General features: G+C 46.8%; 1 protein-coding gene across 1 annotated transcript in view; it reads right to left on the bottom strand.

Moving 5' to 3' along the window:
• The window catches only part of lmbr1 (limb development membrane protein 1), a 38,336-nt gene that overhangs the window by 24,152 nt on the left and 1,474 nt on the right, over positions 1-12,710 (bottom strand). The window contains exons 2-5 of the mRNA XM_072710659.1: positions 9,956-10,028; positions 8,447-8,486; positions 7,175-7,314; positions 5,013-5,116 (exon numbers count right to left, since the gene is read on the bottom strand). Of these exons, the coding sequence (XP_072566760.1) occupies positions 5,013-5,116; positions 7,175-7,314; positions 8,447-8,486; positions 9,956-10,028 (357 nt within the window). The remainder of the gene's footprint in view (positions 1-5,012; positions 5,117-7,174; positions 7,315-8,446; positions 8,487-9,955; positions 10,029-12,710) is intronic.

The following is a 12,710-nucleotide window of genomic DNA, read 5'->3' as shown; positions in this document are numbered from 1 at the left end:
TGATCTCGGATAACGCAGAGGATCCCGAGTTCAGAATCGAAGATGGCTGCGCCCTTTATCAACAGAAGGGAAAGTTGTAGTTTTATCCTGTTTAAGCACTACTTCTCATTTCTGGCTCATTAAATCGGTCGCACACACTATACCGTCCAACTTATCTGTGGACGTGTTGCTACGGAGTTTTATACGTGAAGCACCGCGCGTAATGTGTTATCAAGTGATATGGTTAACAATGGCTACCAATTAACCGGTCTAGAATTGGATTTCATGATTAGTCGGATTATTTGTCGGATTTAAGGTAGTTCGGGCTAATTGTAAGTGAACGAAAATAAAGGCCATTTAAACTGAGGTACCTTAAATCCGACAAGTTGTCCGGCTAAGCAAAAAATCTTGCTTTTTCATATGGGTCGATGGTATTGCTACTTCTTTGGCAAATGGAACGTATCCAACTCGGTTTTTCCGAGTTTTTACCGGATGTGACGTAATCTCGGATTCCGAAAATCGGAATCCGAGGCAAATGGAATGCACGAATACTCTGCAGCAACAGTCAGACCTATTCCACATAACCGTTAGTCAAGAGATTCATACGTTTCCTGCCTGAAAAGCCCTTCAGGTGAGGAACTGACATATGACCAACATAACCGCCCCCTAGCTTTACACATTCATTTATTTTATGATTGATAACTTGCACCAAACAAAAAATAGTTACTAATATCTTCATTACTGGCATGTGAGCTTCTGGTAAAGCTGGATATTTTAAAAATGAATAAAATGCTGCTAGCAGACAAGAGGGGAAATGACAACTGGCATGGGATTGGTCGGGAGCCAACCTGAGGGCCAGCCAATAAGCTTTCACTCTAGGATGACTGACACCTAGAGGACACCCCCCCACCACCCCCGTCGGTAAAAGGGGGCCAGTTAACAGCAGGCAGACAACAGAATGAAACAGGCACCACCTGGTGGCAGGTGGATGTTAGCGCAGAATGCATTTGGCCCGGGGATGCTAACCCGCTAACAGCATCTGTTGTGCCGTTTAGCGGGCAGCCATGCATGCAGAGGGCAGAGTGAAAGGTGCCAGATAATCCCAGCTGTAAGAGCTAAGGGAAGGCAGGTGATGTGACAGCACAATGCAAACACTTTTATATTACTTTTCATAAACGTGCACAGTGGCCACACAACGACCCAATCAGCATCTCCCAATTCGTCTTCCCCCCCCCTCCCACCCCTAGAAATCGGCACAGGGTCTAAGGGGACCGTCCAGGCATCAAATGCAAGCCAGGAGTTGGGGGGGTGATGTGGATGGCCAGCGCCACGCCGTGCCTCCCCTGCCTACGTGCCCGGGCCCACATCAGAGCACTGGTGAGAGCTAAACCTGCAGCCCCCCCCCTCTAAAGACCTGGAGGGGAAGAGGGGGGATGCCCCTTTTTTAAGCAGCATCCGCATGTTAACAGGTCACAGACTGGACTCCCCCCCCCCCGACAGAACAGAAATACAGACACACTGGGGTGTCCGGGACACCCACCCCCGCTGTCCCAATGCCAGGTCATGTGACCGTGCCCAGGGGAGCGGCCATGCCCTGCGCTCCTCAGGTGATAAGCACATGACAGAGTTCGGCCAATCAAGGGCCAGTGCTCAGATGTGGCACGACGACGGGGCTATTAATAGCCAGGGAGCAGTGGAGAGCCGCAGCCGCATGGAGGAACGCGAAGAAGACGGATCACGGGGAAGGCAGGGATCACGGGGTAAACGGGCCCCATCTTCAGGGAGGCCGGGACAGGAATAGGATGACAACGCGTCTCCTGGGGGGGGGCACAGGCTGCCTGTTTCAACGGAAAATGACTTCCAAAAAAAAAAAAAAAAAAAGGGATTTTTTTTTTGTCATTGTACTTGTGTAAACCACTTGCACAATGAAATTTACTACCCAGATTATTAACTGCCACGTTAAACTCCCTTAATCTGATTCTTCCAGTTAACATTTTATGTTATTCTGCACACAGGAAAACACTATATCATGCAAATTATTGTGTATATACATATACATATATATATATATATATATATACACACACACACACACACACACACACACACACACACACACACACAATATATATATATAAAAATATAATGTGTATAATCAAACACTTGCTAATTGACTATACACTATACAGTAACTTTCGAGATTTGTTTTTCATCCTCTGAAGGCATTGAACAGCCCACCTCAAACAGGTATTTCTGTACATTTCTGAAGGAGCAAAGGATCCTGGGAAAACAGGCCGCACACCTCTCACTCCAACAGGAAGGGACAGTGAGAAGGCAAAGAGCCATGACCTGCATATCTGTGGTGTTTGTGCCTCTTTTGCCGTGGTGGGACTACAATGCACCACAAAGGCATCGCAGCCTGGGAACAGGCCTGCAATGAGGAAATAGCACCACCTGCAGGAGATGAAGAGAAAGAGCAAGCAGATGCTCACACCCTTAAAAATCACCATCAGCATTGGTGAAGAGTAGACGTCTTAAACCAGGTCACCTATGAGTCGAGTTCCAACTCCAAGGGGCAAGCCATGAAGGGGGAGGGGCTTGATTCCAGATGTTTGGGGGGGGGCAGCCTGCATTTAACCTAAAGACACACCAGATGGCAGGCCAGTGCGTCCGTCACCGGAGGCTGGAGCTGGTCGCCATCTCTGACAGAAAGCAGACGGCAGCTGAGTGAGAGCAGATGGGGCGGGAGTACTGGGAGTACTGGGAGTACTGGGGCACTGGAATGGCCTGACTGCTGACCTGCTGTCAGAGATACTACCTTTATATTGTATTGTGCTGTGTTTGAAAAACAGTCCCATACAGAAAGAAGAGCGGGGCACCAAGCATTCCAGCACAAGATGAAAATAGGATGTTGTGAGCGTTCCCTATCGACAGAGACGGAGGCAATGCATGTATGGTCAGACGGCGGGGGGCATCGTCTCACAGAATAACCCCCCCACCAGCTCTGTTTGCAGCCAAAGATCGATCCAAACCACAAAACAGAAGAAAAACGAACGTATACCTTCAGAAACACTCAGCAAGCCAAAATGTTTCTATGGCAACTGCCATTCAGGGCGTCCCTGCTCTGGCACCCTGACCTGACGCTACGTCAGTAAACACTGTTCCACACACACACACACACACACACACACACACACACACACACACACACACACACACACACACACACACAGAGGCCTGGGAAACACGGTCCTGGGGGCTGCTGACTCCCAATACCGAGGCGGCCCATTGTGGCTGGTGAACAAAGCCGGTATCTAGGTAATAAGAGAGCAGCCCCCACTCCCCGCAGACCAATGGGAGAGCCTCGTGGATGAGGGGGCGGGGCATATGGGGCTGCATCTCGCTCACGATCATGAGACACACATGACATTCAAGACCATCTTCATACAGAAGAATGAGGGAGTCACGTACACCCTGTCTAGTTCACTCCCGTCGCAGCATAAGACCTGGATGTGTTTTGGTTATGATTCATGATTGTCTCCAGGGTGCTGCTGGAAAAAAAAAAAATCTGCCCCACTAGCCCCTTCCCCCCATCACCCCCCTATGCAGTGGCTGGGCAGTAGATTGACTGAATCAGGCTGTAAGATCAGCCAGCACCAGATCTGCAGGAAAAGAGGAACAACAACAAAATTGAGGACAACCACCAATCACACACATTCAGAGGCGGGGCCAATGGGTTTTTACCATCCAATCACGCGTTTCCCTCTTCAGTCCTTATAGCCTAACAGATCTCAGCCATAACCAAATGATTCCTCAGTCACCATCACAACCTGCTCAAAGTCCAACTCCAATGAAGAAGGCAAGTGAGAAAAGGTCTGTGTCTCCAACACAAAGCTTCTAGTAAAAACCTCTCTGTATTATCCTGAAAGAGCTGAAGGATAAATATGGTGATGATAAAAGCATTGACTGATTGATTGATTGATTGATTGATCGACTGACTGACTGACTGACTGACTGATATGCTACAGGCACCATATACGGTAAATTGGTCCAGACCACGTCAGCACGGGCCTGAGCGCGAGGCAGACTGGCCCACTGTGAAAGCGGCACAGCCCGGCTCCACGTCCTCACGGCGAATTTCACCCGCGATTATGCAGGCGACGGGGGACCGGGGCATTTTCCTGGGCGGCACCACGGTGGACAGCGATAACCCAGCTCAGTTAACTCAAAGGCTGAAAGGGGCCACAAATTCACCAAAGACGTTCAGATATTCACAAAAAGGAGTGACGTCTCACACGCATGGAACTTTTTTTGCCGGGTTTCTTCAGCAAAGGCTTCATCGGCGACTAGAGCAGCCGCATTAACGGACAGTTACGTTTCGAAAGTTAAAGCGCAATAATCAACTTGAACACTACTATGTTGGACCACAAGGACACTAAGCTGTTTTTTAACTTGGAGTTAAAAGCTACCTGTGATAATCACACCTTATTCAGATTTAGTAATCATGGGTTTTCAGGTCTTCCCAGCATCACATGAGTGAAAGACAGTGAGCACAGATTCAGGAAAAAAAAAAAAAAAAAGGGACATTCAGACGAGAGAGAGATGGCTACAAAGCAGCTGTGAAGAAAGTTGCACAATGATGATGATGATGATAATATCCAGTTTACTTGTAATAGGTAAACCAGGCAAGTCGACACACCTTGACGCAGCTGAGAAAACTTAAAGTGTTAACAAAAATGTGAGAATTTAGTGTCAATATGGTAAAAATGCAGTTAAGTACAACATCCCATACTTCATTTTTGGATGGATATTTGTGTGTGAATAGGAGAGCACTAAATCTACTTAGATAGGTATTGAGGGCTCGTCTCACCAACTGGGGGGGGGGGTTACAGTGGACTGTCGATGAGGTGGAAGCAGAGATCCAAAAGAGATAGACTCACCAATTATGCAAAAATGTGTTCTCTCTCATTACAGCGTTACATTAATGCGATGCTGACTTTCAAGATATTGATGAGGAAAGCAGATCTCCATACCTTCTTCGATCCGGCGAATCCCTCTGACTCCAGGAAGAAGTAAGCAAAGGGCATGAGCACGAAGAGGCAGAGATTGGAGAAGAGAGACACCAGGTTCCACAGGCCTGCAAGAAGAGGGTTACCTTAGAGCGACCCAGGTTGTCCGTGGCAAACAGAGCAGGCTGCAGGTTCGAGTCACAAGGTGTAGTTAGCGACGAGCGTCGAAAGATCGTCTCTTACTAACTGAAGCACCTGAACTAAAATGGGGCTTAAACATCAGCCGGAGTGAAGCACAGAATAAGGGTAAACGAGGGGAGCTGCTCAGGGGAAACGCCTGAAGCCCCTGAGCTTAACCAGCAGGTTAGCAGAGTATACTGATCTCTGATGCCACCTTGTGGCTATTTAAAAAAAGGCCAACAAAAATCCTCAGAGAGCACTGTGACTGGAACTCAGTGAAGCATTCACAGCGAAGGGCTGCTGCCCTGTCCTGCTCCCTCGCCACAGACTGTCTTGTATATCTGGCTGAGCAGCTGACACTGACCCAAGGGAATTTTCCAACCTATTCATTCTGCTGGAGCAATTCAGAGCTTATAGAGCACCTTGGTTGCATCTCAGCGCTTGAGTTTCTTAAGAATCCTTAACAGCAGTTAAAGACGTTCAAGGTTGTTCTTGTTGGAAGGTCATTCGAGGTCATTCTTTGGCCATTTAACAAAAAGTCTAGGGAAAATGCTCCAACATTTGTTAGTTGGTTACGTTGACGATCAACACCATGCCAGCAACTAGGGCTACATTCATGGAGGGAGTATAAGAGAATTAAAACAGGTTAAATAACAAAAAAATATATATCATAAATAACTCTAAAATATTACATACGGTTAAAACATTCTACATTATGAGCAGTGCGTGGCTTGGGCTAATCCTTGGCGCCTGTGATTGGAAGGTCGCCAGTTTCTTGCCCGGCCTTGCCATGTCTGGGGGGGTCCTTGAGCAAAGCCCTAAACCCCCCCAGCTCCTCGGGGTGCTGCTCTTTGCTGCCAAGCTTGCAGTCACCTAACATGTGTGTCATGGAGAGCAAGACGGAGCAGGTCGAGAGAGAATTTCCCCACGGGAATCAAAAAGCACCTTCATTTCAAGAGCCTTTAGATTAGCTTTTGATAAGAAGTTTAAGAAAACCTCTCTTAAAGAATCAGGAAAATGGTATCTTTGCCTAAAGGGAGTTAAAAGAATGAGCTCCAGCGTTTGCCTGAAGGCACATCTACACAGGTGACTGACCGGCACCAGACCTACGGCCGCTAAACCCCCAACAGAGAAGAATGTGGGACCATGGTTCAGAGCTCAGGAACCCCTGCCAGGTAGACAAGGCTCATGACACTAAAGGCTGATTAATACTTCTGTGCAGAATCCACACCGTCGGTCACCGCGTAGCCGGGCACACCCCTCCCCAGAAACGCAACTACAGGCATCAGGGTATGGCGTATGGTACGTGGCTACATGGCTAACGATGGCATAGATTCTATGCGTAAGTATAACTCAGCCTTAATTCTTACACACAACACGCCACAAGGTGATCAATGCTGCTACTATGGTTCAGTGGGTCAGGACACTGTCTCTGAGGGTGGGGGGGGGGGGCAGAGATTACACCACTGGCCCCCCGAGCAAGGCCCTTAGCCCCCAGTGGCTCCAGGGACCGTCTGTCTCTGCTTCCTCAAACGTACGTTGCTTTGGATGAAAGCGTCTGCTGTATAAATAAACGTAAATGCACTAACTCTGCGGAGGCCTTCATCCCGGACTCCTCCTCATCCTAGCCCACCCTTTCGCATCACATGCCTCAGTTTGGCGTAACGGACGCCAAGCTCCTGCCACAGTTACGCTCCCACACCGCAAGGGGAACAACGTCGCTGAAGAACAACAAAACACCTAAAGTGAAATGTTTCCATGGAATTGTCTTCAGTGAACTTTGACACAGCTACTTGCCCTATTCTTTCACACACTGGTGGAGGAGTGCTTGTATGAAAAAGGTCCGAAACGTGTGGCTGGGGGCAGTGATTCTAAAAATTAGGGTTTATCAGTGATAACCCAAGGCCAAAGGTAATAGGTGCAAAGAACGGAGGAACTGCTGGAAGGAAGTGATTTGTGAGAGGCTGCCCCCTTCAGGGGGGCAGGTGGAGGTGCGGGCTACTGACCATGGATGAGTGAGCCGTTGAGCCACTGGATGTAGTAATTCTTGGGGAAGGAGAGCAGGATCTCATTAGCGACTATGGAGAAAGGCAGCAACAGCACGGCCCCCGCAGAGACAGCCAGCGTGAAGGTGCACAGATACAGCCTGTGGAGAGGGGGCCTGAGTCATCATTGGCAGCACACATAGGGGGGGGGGGGGATCTGAGTCATTGTGGAGGTTGACCAGTGTCCTCGAATGCAAGGGGTACTTTCCTACTGCAAAGGACACAGACACACACAGAGACACAGAGAGACAGACAGAGAGAGACATACACACAGACAGAGACACAGAGAGACAGACAGAGAGAGACATACACACAGACAGAGAGAGACATACACACAGACAGAGACATACACACACAGACACATGCACGCACAGACAGACAGACAGACAGACAGACAGACAGACAGACACACATGCACGCACACACACACACATACACACACACAGCGAGAGAGAGACAAACACACACACACACACACACACACACACACACACACACACACACACACACACACACACACAATCACAGACAGACAAAGACAGGCCTCTCGTGTCCATAAAGCTCTGAGTGCCGCCAGCGTGGGCCGGGCTGGGGAGGCCCAAGTACCGCCGCGTTGCTCTTAGCCTTGGCTGAGCTCCGCCATGCTGGAACGGGGCCTCCATCCCCACAGGAATTATCTAATAGCCAAGCTGGCGCTGCCAGTCTGCGAGGGGGCTGCTACCATCTGTGCCCAGTCTGTGTGCCGCAAGGCCGGCAGCTTTCCTCTCAGCCGCATGCCGCCTCGGCTCCCGTAAAACGGGGCCCGGAGACCACGCGGGGCCCTCGGAGCAGACGGGATAGACAGGGAGGCACCGGTGGCTGTCGCCGGCCTTCATACACAATGTTAGGCTTCCCCCAATCTGTGACGAGGGGGAACTTACCACATGGACATTGGTATCTGGCCTTATAACCCATCCAGCCAGTCACCGCTCATCATTCACGAATCCATTTACTCAAGCTTCCGTCCCCCCTTCACAGACATATGAACATATGACATTTAAAGGTGGGGGAAAATGTTAATGATATTTTTCACTGGGGCAGATGAAACAAACGAGGGCCAGAAGATAAACGATCCATCTACCAGCTGCAATGAAGGACCCAAATTAGAAAAACACAATGGGATTTGCATTAAAAACCCACTGTAATTAAACTTGGGGGGGGGGGGGGGGGTGAAACACAGGATTTTGTACTCACGATATTCTGTTGACTATGGCATCTTCGTCCTCATGGTCATCTAAAGAAAAGCACAAGAATCAGCAGTTGGACAGACTTAGCCGTTCAGTCAAATTATTGACCGTCCAGATATAATCGCAATAATTTCACTGCCATGCTCAGCTGCCACCCCAGTGACCGTCACCAAGGACGCATCATCTGCAAATGGCTGCTTGTGTCTACAGTTAAGATCCAATTCACGATCTTCCTGTATGACAACATCAGGGTAAGGCTTCTTTAAAAGACTACCAGCTTCTCTGCCATCGTTTAATAACTTGTTTATCCAAGATGACTCATTCGCCTGTTCCTTATCCTGCCCTCTGGCATGACATTTCATGTTTAACGGCACTAGTAAAAAAAAAAATAGACACCATCAGTTCAGCCTGCTGATTGGCTTTCTGGGAGTGCTTCCCCAAACAATCAAATTAAAGCCTTCGGAAGCATGTGATCTCAGATGGTTAACGAAGCACCAACGCAATTCAGCTAAGGACTAGCAGAACTTTAAAGTGTAGGCACTGTTTGTTAGAGATCATTTAAAAAGTAACATTTCTGACAACGTTAATTCCCAAAATAAACAGGCAATTTGGTAAACATAACAGTCTGCTAACAGTCTGGGTGGCAAAGAATTATTAGTGCATAATATAACAAATATCACCCTAAAAAGTTTGTGGAGTTCCTGAAAATAAAGATATATAGTAGAAAAACGGCCAAATGTTTTCCATCAATTGCATATTCAGAAACAAGTGCAAAGCAGGCTTTGTAATTGAAAATGCAGACTTTTTAAAATACTGTTTCCATAAAGCCTGACATCTTCATTCGGTTTAAGTAAATTTGTGAAAACTAACAAAACATCGACTGCTTTAATCTAAATGAGCTTTGACTCCATTCATAAAATCTCATTAAAATGTCCTGGTGCCATTTCCACATGCTTGAACATCTGTGTACATGCTTCAAAGTGCCTAATGAAGTGAATCTTTTTTTAAAGCGTATCAGTCTGCTGATGTCACCCAGTTATGTAAGGGATGAGACCGGAAGAGACAGCTGTGAAGGAGCATGATGCATCTTTAATGATACCTCGCATTTTAAAAGCTTCTTTCTATAAGCAGACCCTCTGATACACTCTCATCCAGCGCACCCACCCTCTGAGAGTGAATAAGAACAACCGGAATCCTCTACTGACCGTTGGCCTGTATCATGAAGCAGGACTTCCCGCTTAGCCATCCATATAACCGGACAGATTTAAGGTAACCCAGTTTAAATACGGACAAACAAATCACCAGTTAAAACCAGCATTTACAGTGGGAAATACACAGAATGGTGACAGAGACGGAGAAAGTCCTCCAGTGTTTTGGACTGAAACATGGTGTCTACTGGCACGGATTGCTCACTCGGGGTTACAGACACGCACTGCCGCGTCGCCCCCGGCCTCCCGGGGGTGCCAAGCTGATGGATGGAAGCACGAGGGAGGAAAACGAGATAAAGAAGAATTACCAGCTTTCCTCTTGTATCTCGTTATGATGCAGTAGGACACAATGTACAGGACGGCAAAAAGCAGGAAACATATCTGCAGAGAGAATGGAAGAGACGGCGGGTAAGTACACATCTCACAGCAAGAGTGAACGTCATTAGAACATAAAACATACCGGTGTTGCATCAAACAGTTTACCGAGGTTCAGAGAGATACAATGTGCGCCTGACTCAGACCTTTCCGAGATGGACGACTGGGGGACCAGCATTTCCAAATAAGGACTAGACTTTGGTTGCACTCATAATCTTCCATTGGACAGCCAGGGGTTAGGGGCTGAAGGTCACACAGGAGTCACACGAGGGTTAAGAGGAAAAAAAAAAAGTTAAATGGTGCTTTTTAAAACATAAAACACCAAATTAATAAGGTATGTGGCCAGTCGATATTGCGTCAGTGCATCTGTCCCAGCATAGATTATGTTTCTAGCCGTCGTTGTGCTTTATGGGTGATCCATGAGGCACTTTCCCAACAAAATTCAGGAACCTAGCTGCTGGTTCCGAGGTCGCTTTCCCACTGCACAAGAGGAACTGGGACCTTTATGCTAAACAAGCATGGCATATGCAAAAAGCTTGTAGGTTAAAGTTCACATGTAATTTTATAGGAAACTACACTGTCGCCCCAAAACAATGGATTATGAACAAATTGTTTTGTTAGTTATGTGTTAGTTACTGGTGGGATTGATCGTGATCATAACGGGACACATGCTTTTATATATATTTTATTAATATGACCCACAAAATGTTTAAAATACATTATCAAAATCAGGCCAACAGATCGGTCTATCATTTTCCACAGAATAAAAAAAAATATTTAACATTATTCCACTAATAAGCACTACAAAATTTTCACTGCTAGCACCAGCAATATTAGACAAAAATACATCGATTTTTCAGATGCAGAAATATGGAGACGCAAGCAGAAAGGAATTCATTAAAAAAATTCCATCATGTCAAGTTTTGGTCCTCCATATCTCTCTACCCTGCACTTCCGTGTATCTTCCAAGTTAACAGCGGTGCCTGTCACGGTTAGCAAGTTATCAATAAGCCCCAACCCAGCAGTGCTTCCAAGGAACTGCAACCGGACAGAGTTCCTGAGGTCAGAACATGATAGAAATTCCTGGTTCTCACTCACTCATGCACGCACACACAAGTTCTCTCTCCAGGTGTTTCACATGATGCATGTCCATGGTTTAAAAAAAATGGGGGGGGGGGCATATGTGCATGTCACACTGGTGCACCTACTTACAACATTTAGTCGCACTGTCTCCAAACTAAATGGTTGCAGTCTAGAACTGGTGAAACACCATGCATTCATTAATAAAACAGAGTATTATGGATGCAGGTGAATAAAAACTGGCTGCATATTATGGTGGGGTGAAAAAAATCAAAATTTCCAATAGTGCAGGTGAAAACTTCGATCACGTTGCGGAACCTGAAAATATTAACAAAATTTCAAAGATATTTTGCACGTTTAATAACGAGGTCCAGTGACAACTTTTCCGCACTATTGGAAATTTTGATTTTTTTCACCCCACCCTACTGCATATTGCATTACATTTTCTATGGTGTCCTTACTTTTTTCATACCAATGCTATTCTACTTATCCAAAACTTTGTTTTCTTTCTTTTTTTTTTTTTTTTTTTTTTTTTTTTTTTACTTTTCCTGGGAAAGTTTTTGTGTGGGAGGTTTGCACGAGCAGCAGAGTGCACAGGCTTCCTCTCTGCAAGGACAGCGTGCCGCTTGCTCAATGGCCGGGACAACGAGTGACAGATCAGCTTTTACGAGGCAGGTCTTCACAGACCCCAACGTGCAGCAAACCATCTGAAACAGGAGAAGCTCCATGTTCCAGCACCTCTTTATCATTCCCTGCTGAAATCTCACCTTTTGAGGACCAGATACTCGCTGTAGCGTGATTAAACACTAAATACGAGCGACGAGATTGCAGTCAGGGCCTCTTTCTCCACATGTCAGGCAAGACCCGCTCAAGCCTTGGGGCCCATATGAAGCGTTCACCTGATGTTCTGGATTTACAACATGCGTAGGGTCTGCAGAATGTTGGTTCAAGTTATATCTACACCAACATCTCAGTTTAGTATTTACAACTGTGTCGTATAAGTTAAGCCTCTGACTAAGAGAGACCAAGCAATGGATATCTCAAAACTGTCATGTGAGCTGTGTGACACATGAAAAGCTCGCATTCACTTTCACCGCAGACGTCCGGCACGGTTTGGAGGCTGAAACGTGAGACTGTGGCACTCGCAGCACACACATGCCATAATGTAAACAGTCTTAAGTATACGACTGGGCTATATTTAGAGAAGTGAACCAAAAATGCAACTGGTGAGTGACTTTCTGGTGGAGGATAAGATCAGACAGCCATTATCAAGATTTCACGGCATGGCAGGTGCAATTCTCCTGCTCCAGTCTTCCTCATTCTGCCACCGAGTCAAATACTTATCTGAGCAATAGCGAGAAGTGAAACTATGAGAACAGAGTAAAACAACATTGCCACAAAATGAACAGGACATTCATCAAAAACACAGCGTCAAGTAATCTGACATGGCATGCAGACAGCCTCAGATCTATGCTGGTTTTGGGTGTGGGTCAGAATCTGAGAGGGAAAAACAGGCAGAGATTTTTCCTCTTCTAGGTTTTATCAGAGCTATCCAGACCAACCTCTGTCAGCCTTCCTTGGTGAGGGACTTCACAAGGATCTTGTTGG

This window comes from Paramormyrops kingsleyae, chromosome 4, assembly GCF_048594095.1.
Source record: "Paramormyrops kingsleyae isolate MSU_618 chromosome 4, PKINGS_0.4, whole genome shotgun sequence".
Taxonomy (NCBI): domain Eukaryota; kingdom Metazoa; phylum Chordata; class Actinopteri; order Osteoglossiformes; family Mormyridae; genus Paramormyrops; species Paramormyrops kingsleyae.
Note: the sequence above shows the minus strand (reverse complement) of the source record. Positions and strands in the feature narration are given on the sequence as shown.